Source organism: Canis lupus, chromosome 15 (genome assembly GCF_011100685.1).
Source record: "Canis lupus familiaris isolate Mischka breed German Shepherd chromosome 15, alternate assembly UU_Cfam_GSD_1.0, whole genome shotgun sequence".
In the NCBI taxonomy this organism is placed as follows: Eukaryota; Metazoa; Chordata; class Mammalia; order Carnivora; family Canidae; genus Canis; species Canis lupus.
Genome location: NC_049236.1, coordinates 8,146,366 through 8,163,220, shown reverse-complemented (window position 1 = coordinate 8,163,220; position 16,855 = coordinate 8,146,366). Strand labels below are relative to the sequence as shown.

Here is a 16,855-nt window from a genome sequence, read left to right as displayed (position 1 = left end):
GAACACCCCACAGCTACCTGCTGGATGAGCGTATAACAAGTACCTCCGTTCACCTATTCCTTCCCGCTCTCAGAAGGGATGGGGACGACACACTCGCCCAGGATGAAACAGGCCCCCCCACAACCTCTGCTCTTTTGCCCCACTGGGCACCTCCACAAGCCCTTTTCCTTCTAATAGTTTTTCGTCATGGACGCTTCGGGACACTGGAAGCCAAGATGTAAGGTTTCAAGGGTGGAGGGAGAAATCTGGTGCAAGAGGAGTGAAGTTCCTCATGAGGACAAGGCTCTGGCATCACCGGGGGTTGGAGAGGACATGTTGTAGGACTGGAGGACGGCGCCTGCATTTCTGCACATCCCCAATTCTCTACCGGACCTAAATCAAAGATGGGGCTCCCCTCCCATTCCTGGTGTGGACACGGGTGGGTGTGCCCAGGTGTCTGAGTTCAATGAGACTCGGGGGTGAGACTCCTGCCCCCCCCCCCCCCCGGCTGTGCAGGCCTGAAGACTTTCAGACCTTCTCTGAGCTTTGGCAACCTCATCTAGGCCTGTGGGGTGGAGAATGCACAGCCCCAGGAGGTCCCCGCCCACCGCAGGTCCTTGGCACCTGTCTGTCCCACCCTGAGCCCTGAACACAGCCGAGACTGTGGATCCTCACTTTTGTATTCCAAGTGGAAGCCGGCTGCCGACACGCTGATATCTGAGTAGAAATGAAGGTAGAGCTGGTTGGAGGTACTGTTCAGAAGGGCAGGCACGGTTGTTCCTAGGGCAAGGAAACAGGGACCATTCACGCTTGGCCACCCCGGCCCTCGATTTCCTTCCCATTTCTCTGGTTTTTGCTACCTGCTGATATTCTGCTTCCAAGGCCCTCAAATGTCCCCAGTTATCGTACTCGCCAGGTGACAAACGAACCCCTCCCCTCCCCAGGATGCAGGGTGTTCTTTAGAGGCTGAGGGTAGAGGAGACCTCAAGCTGTCTGCAGAGTGAGCAGTGGCAGAGGGGGGTGGGGGGCGGGGGCCACGGGCAGCGGGGAGTTTGGTGCCCTACCAGCCATCTTCAGATAACTGACAGGTGTGATTCTCTGGGCAGTGCAGGCAGTGTAGACCGTTTATATGGTGCACACGACTCCCTTTCCTATCTTGGCAACATGGAACCCTGAAGCCTGGGCACCCAGATAATTGCCCCGGCCACACTCAGCGAGCACTCTGCCCCTGGAATGGGGAACAGTGTGGCCACTGTGGAAAACAGCGTGTCGGTTCCTCGTACGACGTGGAAATTCCACAGCGAGGTATACGCCCAAGGGGATCAAAACCATGTCCCGCAGAAACTGCTACGTGAATGCTTATAGCAGCATCGTTCACAACGAGCCCACAGTGTCCATCACCTGCCGGATGGGCAAGTGAAGCCCGGTCTCTCCACATGGTGATGTGTCGGCGCTCGTTACAACATGGTGGGCCTTGAAAAATTAGGCAGAGGGAAAGAAGCCAGACCCAGGAGCCCGCCTATTGTAGGATCCCACTTATATGGGATTTCCAGAACCAGCAGATCTATGAAGACGGTACAGAGGCTGCCAAGGGATGGGGGCGTGGGGCGCCAGGGGGCATGCAAACGAGCACCTGGCTTCCTTCGGGGGGAAATGACAGCGTCGGGCGCTGGACAGCAGTGAGAGTTCCAGACTCTCGTGAATATACTAAAACCGCTGAACTGTACACTCGCTTTTCACCGTAGCGTTATTATCGTCGTTTGATGCCTGAGCTACGATCGACATGCAACACTGTGTTAGTTGCCGGTGCGCGACGTGCGGACCCAGACTTGTGTGTATGGCGACGCCGTCACCGAAATGAGCCCCGGTGACGCCTGTGGATCGTACACTTTAAAATGATGAGTTCTGTGGCCGGTGAACCACATGTCGGTGGTGATCATGGAGGGGACGAAAATGAAGTCCACCCCCCGCCCTGAGCGGAGGTCCCTGGAAGCCCCGCCTCACCTGAGAAGCTCCCCAGCATGGTCACGGTGTTGTCCGCACCATCAAACACCTCCAGAGAGTCCCAGTTCTGCTCTGTGACAAAACTGATGACTTGAATCTGGGAAGGCAGAGGGATCGAAGCGTCGCTTAGGCGGCCTGTGTCCGTCTGCCTGTCCTGCTGTCCCTCCTTCTCCATTCATGTAGTTGATTCCATTACCGAGCACCCTCACCTGGGCTGACACTGTGCTAGGTCCTCCCACTGACAGTACCCAGCCGTCCCTACCCCCGGTGACCTCATCTGTCCAGTGGGGACGACAGATGTCCAACGAAGGCCCCCGTCCCATCCCTCCAATGTTCCTTGGGTTTCCCTACCTTCCTGTCCCGACTGCACAAGACATCCTGCAGGGACGACCCGGGAACCCACTCCCGGCCAGACCTGCCCACCTCGAGCCCCCGTTGCCACCCCTCTGTTGGCCTTGGAGGCTCTAACCGCCTCCATGCTGCCACCCAGCTCCAGGGCCTTCTCCACTCGCCTCTTACCACTGGTCCCCAGTCTGCTCCCATGGCCCAGGCTGCTGTAGGGGGTGCCTGGGGCATCTGGGGCGTCTCCATGCCTCATCTGCTTGCTTCTTCCCCTTTCCTGCAATGCCCCCTCTCCTACCACCCATAACCTGGAGGAAAGCAGCTTTCAAGCCATCTGAAAACATCTTCTCTGACTCTTCCCCGATCTCTGTATTTCATTCAGTCCAGATGTTTCCTCCTCTGGCCTTCCCTGACAGCCCGAGCCCGGGACACCCCCGCTCTTTCCCGAGTTACCCGCTCTCTCTTCACACCCCTGGAAGCTTCTGGGCCTTGAGCTGTTGTGTTTTTCTGCTTGTGGACCTCACCTCCACATCTGGCCCGAGGGGCAGGGACTGGCTGGAATGTCTCCTCCAGGCCACTGCCTGCCTGGGCCTCCCCGAGCCCCTACCTGGATACCAGCGCCTTCAGGGACCATGATCTTCCACACGCAGTTGAGGCTGTTGAGGTAGGGCTCTGGGAAGCCGGGGGACAGGATGGTGCCCCTGCGCTCCGTGAGGTTGCCTCCGCACGGCACTGAGGGGGAGGCAGTTCTGATCAGAGGGTCCTCCTGCTTGTCTCTGGTCCCCCAGGGGAGCCTCCCCCAGCACTCCTCCCTTGCTGGCGGTTGGCTTCTCCCGTAGGCCCCCATCCCCGCTCTTCCCATGGCTGCTGTCCCTACAACCTTCCTCCCAGGCCTCCCTCCCCAAGCACCCCAGCTCCTCCTGACTGTCCTCACACCCAAGACACCCCACCTAAGTTGCTCTGGGGAGCAGGGCCTGCTGTTGGGTCTCCCCGGAGTCCCGGTGGCTCAGGTACTCACCCACGCAGGTGGGCGCTGACACATTCCACTGGGCCAAGGCCCCGGGGACAGGGAGGCACTCGATTTCTGGGGACCCCTGCAGGGCATAGCCGGAGTTGCAATCGAAGCGGACGACGGCTCCCACTGAGAAGTCACTGCCCAGCCTCTTGCCATAGCGGGGTTCCGGCACGGAGCTGCATTGTGTGGCGCTGGTTCGGGGCACCGCTGCAGGGAACAAGGCTATTGAGGGGCAGCCTCACGCTGGTGGAAACCGGCCCGGGGATGGACACACAATGGTACCAGAGACGGTTTGGATGGGACCCCTGGGCGCCCTCTCCCAGGGCAAGGGGGGGATTTTCCAGGACAAAGCCCATTTTACTGAAATAGAGTTGGACATGCATTGCTGCAGCACAGCTTCTGAAACCACCATGGGAGGCCGACTTTAGGCCCAGCTGTGTTCTGCTTTCCCATGATACCCTTCGACTATCAGTGTCCACGTCCCTTTGCAAGGAGAATGGCCATTCTTCTTCCCATCACCCTGCCTCTGGCCCCTTTCCCCAAGTGCCTTAGGGCTGCCGAGGGCTCCACTCTCATGACCTGAGTCTGAACTCCCTCCCCCACCACCCCCACGGCAGACAGGATGCTTCAACCCAGGCCCCAGGGCCCAGATTATGGCAGTCCCTGTGGCAGGGGATGAACGGGGACATGCCTAGAATGGGCCCTACAAAGGGGGGTTCTAGACACGGAGGGGCTAGGGCCTGTAGAGAAAAGCCAGGGCCTTTGGGACTTAGCCTTCAAGGCCCACGAATAAGGTAATGGACCCTATTCACCTGATTGGCGCCAACTACTGTCCCAGCTAGAAAGTGGCAGAGCTGGGATTCAAAGCTACATCCACCTTAATCCCCAGTCTCTGTTTTCCCCACACCTTTACTGTGCTCTGCAGAGAAAACCAAACTCCAGGGGACAGGGCCTAGGGGTGAGGCCTAGGCTGGTCATCCCAATGCCATCAGGACTGTGCCAGACAGCGGTGGAGGGCAAGGGTGGAACCAGCCTTCCGTGTCAGATTTCTTTCCTCATTTGACCCGGAATTTGGTCTAAGAATTGTCTGTTGAGCAAATGAATATCTAAATTCAACTGAATTTCAAAGAACTGCCCTATACATCATAACTGCTCTCCAGCACCCTAAGACTGAGGCTCAGATCAGCAGTCAAAGGTCTCTGTTCCTTTGTCGGGGAGTCACTCACACCTCTCACATCCACTTGCTGCATTACCTTGGTACACAAAGTGGAAACCTCTGGCTGGTGCTTGGCCTTTGGCGCTGAACTTAATGAGAACTTGATTGGAGGTGGCCAGGGGCAGTGATTCTCCTGCCGAGAAAAGGGGCAAGGACGAGAGGAAGATAATGAGTCTAGCAGTCAGTCCAGCAGAGAAAATCCTGGCCAGGCAGGAGGGGCTGCCCGTACCCCCCACAGCAATTCCTCCCATGTCTCAGGCCTTCCTGAAATAAAACCTACCATTTTTACTACACTTTATAGTTTAAAGTTTGCAGAAGGCTCTAGCATCCATGGTCTTACCTTGACCCATGGACATTGTGAGGTTGGCATGATGAGAGTTCAATGCCCCATGGTATAGGTCAAGAAAGAGATGATCAGAAAGATTAAATGACCTTCCCAGAAAGGAGAAAGCTTCCAGACATATGTTGACTCACGAGGATGGGGTATTACCAAACTGACTGGTGGTTTACTTGGAAAACGGACATTAAAAAGAAAAAAATGGCACCAGCTTCTAGGAAAGAGGGTGATGTGAATATCTGAGAGTAAGTGGCCCTTCCCAGATGCTGCAAAATGATAGGTAACCACAGCAACGGTATAACTTATTGTTCTCACTAGGACACTTCTGAGAGTCAAAGGGCATGTTATGTTGGGACAACCAAATGAAAGCTGGGGCTGTCACAAGCAAAGCAAGATGTACTGCCACCCAGCCAAAAACACACAAATTGGGGAAAACTGCAGGGGCACAGGATGCCTTTCTATCAGGAGATAATGTTCTCTCTTCTACTTGATGCGGTACAGATGGACAAGGGTAAGGACAGCACCAACTGGACCTACAGCTGTGAAGTGCAGTCCTACCTCTCATCACTTTCTTGAGGCAGCCAAGGCAACATGGCTTGCCAGGCAGGGACATGGCCGCTCTGCACGCTGACCCTCCACAGTTTTAGGGATCCCTGGGATGGACAGTGACCCCATTATCATAAGGGAAGTTGGGGTTGTGGGCAGCCAGGCTAAGTCTCCACTGCAGTGGGGCTGGAGTTGGGACCAGCCAAGGAGCCACTGGGAAGCAGACCTGGTATCCACCCGTGCTTCTAGAAAGCACATGTGACTCTACTGGCCACAGGCAGCAGAGAGTGTTACACAGCACGCTATTTACAAGTGACCCAGATGGCTGAGCCTGGCTAGGAGTCATTGCCCCAGATAATTTCTGGCTGCGAAGGCAAAAAGAAACTCATGAAGCAAAAGCCTCTCCTTATTATCACCACTATAGTTGGATGTACACAGACCTCCCTCTCCACGGACAAGCACATAGTAAAATCCCTGGACAAAAGACAAGCTCCCCAAGTTTTAACAGTGAAGACCACTCAGAAATCAAAGCAAACATTTTTATGTGGACTATAAAAAAAGGACAGGCAAGAATCTGAGAAGATTTTCAACTGTGGTTGTCACAAGATTAGATCCAGCATTACATCATGAAGTCAGAGAGGCCAGGCGTGCCAAAGGAACTTCTGAAATCAATAAAGCCTTCAAAAATGAGAAGCACTGGTACATGGCAGCTGGATTCTGCAGACAATGAACAGAAAAGTGGCGATTAAATTTGGGAAATTCTTTCAGAATCCACAGGAAAAGGATAAAGAGATGAAAATAATGAGAGAAACCACATACGACCTGGAAGATAGATCAAAGGAACTCCAATAAGCATACATCAAGAATTCCAGAGAGAGAGAAGGCAGGAGAGATTGAAGAAGAAAGTGTTTATGAAAAAAATAACTTTCCTGAGCTTGAGAGAGACTTGAGGTTCAGACTAAAATGGTTCTCCAAGTGCCAGGTGTAATTAATGAAAAGAGATTTCTGCTGCAACGTAAAAGTGGGCTTTTAAATTTTAAATATAAAAATAGAAAAAAAATGAAAGGCACCCAGGGAGAAAAGAACAGGTTACCTACAAGGATAAAGACTCCACTTGTTGGCGATATTAGCTGTTGGAATGAGGTGGAGCAGCTGCTGCAATTTTGAATGAAGTTTGTAACCCGTAATTTGATTTACAGTCAAGCTGTCATTTATATGATACGTCAAAGGAAAGGCATACTCATCCAAGCAAGGTGACAAAGAGTACTGCAGTGATGAGCCTACTAAAAAAATGAATGGAAGTAGGGAAATCTCAGGGAGAAAGACAACCAGGAAAATATAGTTAAACCCAAACAGTTATTGTCAACGAGATAGCAAAAACTAAATGCAAGTATAAACACTTATTCTCGGGGGGAAGAAGTCCATAATTTACAAAGAATTACTAAGAACATTAATATGATAGTTGAAATACACACAAGAAAAGCCCTGGAAGTGAGAGATGGGTCAGATATGAATGGAAAAGCAAGAAAGCAAAAGCAAAACAAAAGAGACAAAAACTCAAAAAGACAAAACCAGATGACAGATATCAGCCCAAGTGTAAAATCAGTAAACTTCCTCTGAAAAGAAAAAGATTCAGAGAAAATGAGGAAAAAAAATCTATCAGGCCAACACAGATGCAAAAATGGTCAGAAGCAGAAGACTACAAAGTATCACAGTTGTGGCGGGATCTTTAAATCCACAACATCCCTGATCACTGACGTATTAAACAGAAAAACAAAGTCGAGACTGTCCTGTCCTCAAGCTTCTCTTCCCCCTTCAACACGCCTCTGGGATGGGGACACAGCAGTCCCACCAGCATCAGGGGCTCCTCATCTGCGTTTCTCTAAATGAGGATAACAGATGATCTGAGGATATTGATATTATATCTACAGGTTCCATCCATCCACCCCTCTGTCCTTCCATCCCTCCATCCCTCCCTACTTCTTTCTGTCCATTGGTCCTTTACGTCTACATCGGTACCTGTATCTATATCCACATTTACATATACAGGTCCTGAATGTACCTCTTTGTTTCTGCCTGTGTCTATACTCTGGATCTGTAGCTAAACTTCTACCTCTAGCTATCTTGAAAATCAAGAGATTTAGACCAAGTATTATACCCAAGAGACCCTGACTCACACTGTTGGCCGAGTGTGCATATGTGGGGTGTTGCTATCAGAGAGTCATTTCATCGAGTACCACTGATAAAAGAGTTGAATAATAAAATTGAGTAAGATTGGTCTAATGGCCATTACAAAGCTAATTCAATCCTAACAATAGCTCTAGGAGGCAGAGGCTTGCCTGTCTGCATTTTACAGCTGCGTGAACTGCAGCTCAGAGCGGTCAAGTGCAGAGCCCAGAGGCATCTAGCGGCGAGGGGGAAGGGCTGAGATCAGGGGCCAGGCAGGGAGGGCTGGGCCACAGCTTGGGTCACTCTGTGGCCTCTCAACCCTGCAGAGAACACACTCGCTTCTTAGATATTTAAAGAAATTTTAAAAAGTATCTTTGGCTACTGAGTGGACCTCATTTAATCCCCAGAGCAGAAAGGATTCAGGCTCTGTTCTCTCACCACATGGCAATAAAATGAGAAATCAACACAAAGGTTTAAATGTAACAAGAACAAAATGTAGGTTCCTGGAGGAGAAGAAGAGGCAGCCTTAAAGGACTTGGGCAAAAAAGAGGAAAGCATGATGACAGATTAGTTAGAGGGTATGGAGGACAAGAGTGCATGTTGGTGCTCCTAGCAGGAAGCCCGACCCCTGCTCAGAGGGGACTCCACGCACACTCTACAAGAAAAATAACAAAGCTCTTAGCTAAGGAGTTAGCACAAGAAGAGCAACATAATCTGAAGAATAATAGGAAGAGAGACATTATGAAATAAACCCAGAAGTTAATTAATTAAAAAATAACAAAGTCCACAGAAGAATTGAGAAGTGGAAGCAATAAAAAAAGAAAAAAACAAACAAAAAAATACAAATGAAATGAAACAACACAAAGCCTCTGGTCAGGATGGGAAAAGGGGAGGCATGAAAACACGGCCCTCAGCCTGTAAAGGCAGGGGGTCAGAGCTGCTAACACAAAGGAGATTAGATAGCATCAGAGCATATGATATAACCTATGCTGCTGAGCTTAAAATAATTACGAAATGGGCTTTTTAGTAAAATATAGAATATCCATGTTGATATCAAGGTAATATGCTTGAATAGACCAATAACCATGGAAGAAAATAAAAGGAAAAAACACAGAAAAGGAAGATATAAAATAATGAGACAAATTTATTTGCAGAAAATGCTTCTTGCCTAAAGGCCCAGGAGAAATCAGCTGGCAGTGTTAGCATTATTATGGAGGGCTCATCGACTCTACAAAATGACGGGACCAAAAATACCAGTCTTCTAATAGAGTAGCAAAGAGCAGCTAGAAAATATAATGGAGGGCAGGGGAGACCTGTTCACAGCAGCGACAAGAACAACAACAAAAATTGCCATGAAACATCTAGGAGTAAAGTTAACAGAAATCAAATATGGCCAAAGTGAAAATTAGAGGCCGTCTCCAGGGTTACAAAGGAGACGCATGGAGAGACATACCAAGTTCCTGGAAGGGAGACAGGTGACTGTCATAAAGCTGTGAGTTCTCCCCCAATTAATAAATTTAATGAAGTTTATGTGAAAATTCTATGCTATTTTTTTTAACTTGACGAGATGTTTCTAGAAGTTATTCAGAAGAAATATCAACAAGAACAGCCACTAAAAATTCAAAAGAAAGAACAAATTTGGGGGTTGATACTACCATCTATTTAAAATTATCATAATATTAAACTCTTTCATAATCTTACACTAAACTTTTTGATACTGATACAAAAATAAACAGACACTTAAAGGCATGGATAAAAGCTCTAGAAACATATTCTTAGCTTCATAAAAATTTAATAGATGTAATCTTGAAAATTCTGTTAGGACAACCAACCCATCGACTAAATTTGGAAGAATGTACTTCGATTCCCTATACCAAATAACAAATCAAAATAAATTCCAAAGGCGTTAAAAGCAAAACAGACTGAAAAGAAGCAAAACACAGAATATTTACTCAATCAGCATAAAAGCAAAGGAGAAACTATAGAAGAAAGCATTGATAGATCTGATATCACGGGAAATTTAAATTCTCTGACATTCAAACACACCCTGAAGAAAATTAAATGGCAGATGACAAACTATCAGGGAAGGCTTTTTATAGAACATAATACAGACAGGAGGGTTTTATGGAACACGAGGGGTAAAGCTTGTAAGAATACAAAGTGCTCCTAAGTCAGTAAGAAGATACGTGCTAATAAAAATCAAAGGCAATTCACAGATTTAAAAAAAATTCACATGAGCCAATAATTAAATTATAAAAAGGTTAACCCAACTGGTAATAAAAAGAGGCAAATTAAGAAATGAGATACCATTTTCACTTTTCAAACTGATGATGTTTTCTTTCCTTAATCAGCTAGTCTTTGTGAGAATAAAGCATGCCCTCTTACTTGCTGGTGGTGAACAGAGTGAAAAGAACTTTCTAGAGGGATGTTTGCCATTTTGGCATATTTCAACACTGGGATTTTGAGAATTCTGTTAAAACAACTGGTTGACTAAATTTGAGAGGATATAGTTAGATTCCCATAAAAAGCCTTCAAGATCACACGTATCCTTTAAATTGGCAATTCTACTCCAGATAGTCCAAGGTAACAGTCAGATGTGTATGCATACGTACGCATAACACACTGAGTTACTACTACACACCCTAGAGTGAAAAATCAGGAACAGTCTCAAGGTTCAATAATAGAGAATTAGTTATATAACTGTTTTACATAAATTTTAAATAACTATATGATAGACCATTTTGCAGCATTTAAAAATCCTATTGCAGAATAAAATAATGACAGAAATGCTCACAACGAACATTTCAATAAAAATATATATATTGTTTTTTTCAATAAAATATGCAAAAGATTAAGTCTAAGTGGATATAAAGGTTGGGGTGGGGGAGGAAATCCACCCCATCTTTCAGTGGTTCTTTCTGGGAGGTTTTCATTTTAATTCTCCACACAGCTATTTTGTCTTGCCTCTAAGTTTTCTTCTGCATTGAAAATGCAGGACGCTTATAATTAGAAAATCATGTTGGGTCAAGAATAAAGGGAGTGGGTAATAAATACTACAGTGCCTGGGCGGTGGTGTAGACAGCCTGGGGCGGTAGTGTAGACAGCTGGGGGCGGGGGTGGCTCTCACATCCCCCTCCCCCTACAGTGCCCCTCCTCCTGCATCCCCCTTCCCCGTGCTCCGCCCCCCCTGCAGCCCCCTCCCCCTGCCCCCTTCCCCTGCAGCCCCTCCACCATGCCCCACCCACTCCTCCCCCCTCAGCCCCCTTCCCGGTGCCTCGCCCCGCCTCCCTGCAGCCCCATCCCCATGCCCTGCTCCTGCCCCTGCAGCCCCCTCCACCCCCCTTCTCCGTGCCCCGCCCCTCCAGCCCCCCTCCCCCATGCCCCGCCTGCTTCTCCCCCTATAGCCCCCCTTCCCCGCCCTCCCGCAGCCCCTCTTCCCCGTGCCACGCCCTCCCCTCCCCCTGCAACCCCCTCCCCCGTTCCCTCCCCCTGCAGCCCCTCCCCACCCCCCCGCCTGCCCGCCTGCCTGGGTACCTGTGTGGGAGCCCGAGAGTGAGCTGAGGAGCCGGGCGTGAGGGCTGTGGCCGTCGTGCACCTCGACCACGTCATTGAGCGCCGTGTGGAAGAAGGCGAATTGCCCGAACACCACTGCGGGGGTGGTGCGGGGCCTCAGGACCGAGCGGGTCCCCGCGACTTCATGCTGAGCCCCTGGGGGGCCTCCTGCCCGCCCAGCCTGCTCCCCGTTTTGTCGCCTGCCCCCCCCACCCCCGCGGCTCCGTCCGGGCTTTGCAACCCCATGGATGACCCAAGAGTTGGGGTCCCAGCCGTCCTGCTGTTCCCGTCGCCCTGCCCGGGGCCCCCTGCTGACCCCGGGCTGCCCCCCGCGGCCCCCGGGGCCCTCCTCACAGCCGCACCAACAGGGCGTCGGGGCATCTGCCCACGGGCACTCTGGTTGGGGATCGAACCCCGTTCCTGTCCCGGGAGCCCACGCCAGACGGCGGGGCCTGGGACACGACTGATGGGGGCTGGCGCCCCGCAGGAGCCCACAAACCTACACCTGGACATCCCAAGATGTCCCAGCCCTACCGTAGTCCTTGGGCACGGTGACAAAATAGAGGCAGATCTGTCCGCTGGTGTAGTTCTGGGGGTAGTTGGGGGACAAGACCACTCCATCTGAACCCACGTACTGTCCCCCACACGGGGCTGCAAGAGACATGACACGGGTGACCCCCTAAACCTCTCAACTGCCACCCTCCGCTCGGCCTACCCTGATGCTCCTGAGGGCCCCCTGGGGGTGTCAGCTCTGGCCCCCCAATTACTACCACCGGCCTCAGCCCCCGAGGACCGTGTCCCCCTAGGCAGCCAGTGTTGCATGGGGACAGAACCAAGGATCCCTGAGTGACCCCGCGGCCTTCTGTTCCCACCCATGATGCCCAGTCCAGGGGGGGTCGCCCTGAGAGCCAGCCCCCATCACCAGGGCAAAGGACCCTGGCTCCTCAACCTGGGTGGCCACCCAGCCCTGAGGGGTGCGTTGCTGCACCCATGCCTCTCGCCAGGGTCTGAGGCTCCACTGGACCCCGTGGCCTCCACTGCTCATGTTGGCTGCTCATGACACTCGCCAGGTCACCACCCTCCGGCAGATGAGGCGGGTCTACGTGAACGGGGCACTGTGCGGGACACGCCTGCTGGAGTCTGTCGCTCAGGGGGAGGCCCACGTCCCGCCCCCTCTGCACCCCCACCTGTGCACACAGGTCGGGGCTTGTTCCATGCAGGCTTCCCATCGGGCCCCAGGACACAGCTGAGGGTGGAGGTGCCCTGGACCTCGTAGCCCCCGTGGCAGTAGTAGGTGACGGAGGAGCCCAGCTTCAGGTCGGAACCCACTCGTGTGCCATTCTTGATGGAACCGGGATCAAAACAGGACTCCCGTGGGTTTTCTGGGAAAAAAAGAAACACACGTGCCCGCAGAGGACCGGTCAGGGTGGAGCTCCAGGGTGCAGCACCCAGAGGAGACCCTGACCTCAGGGAGCGTGGATCCCAGGGTTGGGATGAGTGGTCCTTCTCCCTTGAGGCCTGAAAACATGCCTAAATCTGGGGCTGGAGCTTGTCTGGAGGAGCGAGCTGTGGCTCAGCGCGGGGCTCTTCATCGCCCTGAACTCACTGCTCCCCAGGGAGGCCCCTGCTGTCCGCATGCAGCAGGTGTGAGCGCAGGCCAGGCCCCGGAAGGACGCTGGGAGCCCCACTGCCAGCCCTGCACCAGCCGAGGCCTGACCAGGCTCCAGGTTGTGCACTGGGCTACTGGGCGCTCACGAGTTCACGGAAACAGTGCTTTCCTTCTACTCGACTTCTGCGCCACGTGCGTCTTCCCATTTAGGCATCGCAGCAGTGCCCGGGGCACCCACTGCGTCCGTCTGCACTGGACGAGAGCAAACTTGGTGTTGCCTGAGCAACCAGGAGCAGGGGCTGGGCCCACGTGCATGGAGTGGCCTCCCTTCTTGTTAGCTGGAGATCCCAAGCCACTCTCGGGAGCCAGTGCTCCTTGGTCCCCAGTGCCGCTTCTCGGGGGTGGGGGGCACTCAGGACACAGGTGAGGCTGGGCAGCATCAGGGACATGCCACGGAGCACCAGGGGTGTGGGGCAGGGTCCTGGAGGTCGGGGCGCACAGAGGTGCTGGCCGCGTTGCGGGAGGACCCAGAATCCAGACGGTGGAGTTGGGATGAAACGAGCCAGAAGAAAAGGGAGCTCAGCTCAGAGGTGGCAGCTCAGTGTGAGGAAGCTCCTGGGGCTTCCTGGGTGCCGGGGCCTCTCACAGGGCCCATCCTGGAGGCCGCCACCGAGGCGCTGGCTCCGCTGCCCATCTCCTGGGTTGGTGTGGCCCATGGTCCCGCCCGGCCTGGCCGCTCCGACCCCTGATGCCTCATGCGGCCCTGCTTGGTCTCTGCAGCTACAGGTGCCGTCGTGCCACATAAGCCACTGCGTGAAGACCCTTCTGGCAGAGGACCCCTCAGAGTCTCCGCGTGGGCCCGGCTGTGTGCTGCCTGCAGCCCTCCGCCAAGTCCGTCTCCTCTCTAAGCCCACCGGCCCTGCCCGGAATACGATGGGCCACGGGGAGACCCACCCGAGAATCACAAGGACACAGGCACCGTTGCCGTCCTATACTCTATCTGTCCTTGCAGATGACAGCAGGTCAAAGCTAATTTGAAGTCCAGAGAAATCAAGGGACTCAGTGGACAAAGCTCCCGAGGGGCACAACTAGCCGTGGACCCCAGTTGCCATCTCCCGTCTTCATCCTTGAATAACGGAGACCAGACCGTATCGGGAGTGGCGAGGCAGCAGCTCAGATCCATGCTCCCCGGCCTGGCTGCAGAGACGACACTGTGCAGGCAGTGAGCCCTCTGTCTCACTCGGGGTAAAGCCCAAACCCTGATGGGCCTACGCGCCCTGCACCCTCTGTCCCCAGTCGCCCGACCGTCTCCGCCTCAGTTCCCGTCAGCCCTTGGCTAACTTGGCTCCGCCGACCACACTGGCCTCCGCACCCACAATGCTCCTCCCTCCACGTGGCTCTTTCTCCTTCAGGATTTAACACCGTGTCTCCTTCTTAGAGATACTCCCTTGACCAGCTGTCTGAGGTTCTGACGTCCTGCCCCGGCGCTCCCGGCCACCTCTCTGCACCGGCACCGACGCTGGCGCACGCACTCCGCGTTTACCCGGGTCTCCTCCATCTCCTCCGCTAGGATGTAGGTTCCATGAGATGGTTACCCGGCTTCATCCACCGCTCCAGCCCCGTACCCGGCACAGGGAAGGCACCCAGTAAGCGTCTCTAAGTGCGTAACTGTGTGACTCCTAGAAAGGCTGCTTAGGAGGAAGTACTCAGCTGAGAGAATGCTCACTGGCCCTCCCTCCCTCCCTCCTTCCTTCCTCCTCCCTCCTCCTCGCGGTCTGCACATAGACATGATGGCTGGAGCTCCAGGCGCCATCTTGGATCCTGAGAGCCATGAAGACGGGAGGAGTGGGGGCAGGGGAAGGGTCACCTCACCATCCCTGGGGGACAATCTCTAGCTTTCTCTGATGGGAAGGAGAATAAACCTCTGCCTCATAGAAGAGGCTGTGCTTTTGGGTAACAGCGGGGCACAACTGTCCCAGAACCTTATACCATCAGAAACTCCTTTCTCCTCTTTGCTCTATGGCAGGAACTCCTACACTCGCTAATGCCACCTTCTCTTGAGCTAGTTTCCTAAACCTTGTCTTCCGTCCGGCAGAAATCTGTTATTTCCTGAATCACAGCATGTGTCGCATTATCTTGGCAGGTTGGATAAGTGTGTTTCTTTATGGTGGATTCTGGACGCCTAAAGGATGGGGACCATCACCCACTGTCTTCATCACCCCGGCAATTAGCACGGAGCTCGGAACTAGAGGCGGCTCTGGTTGGCACGGAACGGAAACTTAATAAATGGATGCTGACTTGATTGGCTGAACACCTCAGGGCTTGGAAAACCCACAGTCATGTCGGTGATTCCTACTACAGGCTGCATTTCATAGTTACTCACCTGTCGGGGCAGGAGGAGCTCATGGCTCCAAGCATTATCACATTAATGAGAACGACAAGGGTAATGATAATGATGACGGCCCTGTACAGGGGAATATCACGCTAGGATTTTCAAAGTACCTTCCAATCTGTTATCTCATTTGTGCCTCACAGTAGCCTCTGCGGCAGGCAGGGCCAGGTGTGCTCCTGTTCAGGTGACAGATGAGAAATGTGGCGATCAGAGAGGCTAAACTTGAGTTTCCCAAGCCGTTCGGCTGGTAAGATGTAGAATTAAGACCAAAAGCAGGTCTTTAGTCCGTCAGACCAGAGCTCAGCTGTGAAGAATCAAACTATAACGACTGGAACGTCACCGTGATAATAATAAATAGAAACCGAGCCCTCCAAAATGACAACAGGAAAAGACCCAGCTTCTTCGTGCCCTAATCGATAAGTGACATTTCCAAACACAGCAAGACATCGAAAAATAGTAGTGATCGTCACACCCAAACAGTAATGAACTGGCTAAACAGGTGGGATCACAGCCATCCGCCAAAATACAAGCAGGCTTTAAGAAGAAACGCAGAAGTCGTTGACTACTGATGTGGAAAGATGATCAAGATCTGTCATTGGGCAAAAACCAAAACAAAGTAAAAACAAACCCACAGCGTGACTTCTGTTCACACAGCCCACAGTCTCACTGCCTGTTTTTTTTTAAATTTTATTTATTTATTCATGAGAGACAGAGAGAGAGAGAGAGAGAGACCACTGCCTCTTTCTTTTGTTTTGATAAAGTTTTATTGGAACACAGCCATGCCTATTTGTCTGAATACTGTCCACAGCTGTTTGGGCAGCACGACAGCAGAGTGGAGCGGGCAAGCTGCAGAGACCATCTGCCCTGCCAAGCCTGTTTACTGTCTGGTCCTTTTTAGAAAAAGTCTGCTAACCCTTGTTCTAGAATTTGCATTACTGTCTACTTATATAAAATAGCCGGAATGAGAGAACTTCAGGGGATGCCAGTGACGGTAGGTGTTAAGTCTTTAGAGTGTGTCTTACGTGCCTCGCGATTGCTTGAATTTTTCCAACAACCTGCGCTACTTTAAAAAAGGGCAAAAAATGAGGGTATTCCCATTTCGAATGTAAAAAACAAAGACCCAGGGCGGTGGCGGGTGGTGGGTGGTGGGTGGTGGTAGTGGGAACAGGTGTGGGAAGCTGGTTGTAATTCCTCGGCCCACAGTGTCACGTCCAAGGGCTCGGAAGGGAAAACACATACTTTTTAGTACCTTCTGGGAGAAACTGACCTTGGTCCTTCCTGAGTTATTTCAGATTCTCTAACACAGGCTTCAAACTCTTCATCTGAACTTCTTCAAACTCCCTCTGTCTGCGACACGGCCCCCAGCCCTGTGCTGGCCTGGCAGGCTTCTTCTCAACCCTGAGGCCTCCGTTGAAATGTCACCTCTGGCTGAGGTCCTCGCCGTCACCCACGCCCTTCTGGAGTGGCCCCCCCCACCGTTCCTCGTTCTCATGGCGGCTTCCGCTTTTCTAACTTCCGCTTGTCACTCCGTGTCGGTCTCCTCTGTGTTGCCTCTTCCCCTCTCTCACCTTCGTGGTACCTCGGGATGGGGGCCACAACCTGGTGCTCACCGCGGTGGCTTCCACGCCCGGGCATGGGCGTCCTAGCCTGTCCCTGCCCAGAAGGAGCCCCCACACCTGCTGTGAGATGACAAC

General features: G+C 52.3%; 1 protein-coding gene across 1 annotated transcript in view; it reads right to left on the bottom strand.

Annotated features, from left to right (window-relative positions):
- The window catches only part of CSMD2 (CUB and Sushi multiple domains 2), a gene marked incomplete at its 5' end in the record, with an annotated part of 437,990 nt that overhangs the window by 105,515 nt on the left and 315,620 nt on the right, over nt 1–16,855 (bottom strand). Inside the window, 8 exons of the mRNA XM_038557633.1 lie at nt 655–759; nt 1,984–2,080; nt 2,933–3,057; nt 3,344–3,547; nt 4,594–4,689; nt 11,143–11,256; nt 11,695–11,811; nt 12,348–12,542. Coding sequence (XP_038413561.1) covers nt 655–759; nt 1,984–2,080; nt 2,933–3,057; nt 3,344–3,547; nt 4,594–4,689; nt 11,143–11,256; nt 11,695–11,811; nt 12,348–12,542 — 1,053 coding nt within the window. The remainder of the gene's footprint in view (nt 1–654; nt 760–1,983; nt 2,081–2,932; nt 3,058–3,343; nt 3,548–4,593; nt 4,690–11,142; nt 11,257–11,694; nt 11,812–12,347; nt 12,543–16,855) is intronic.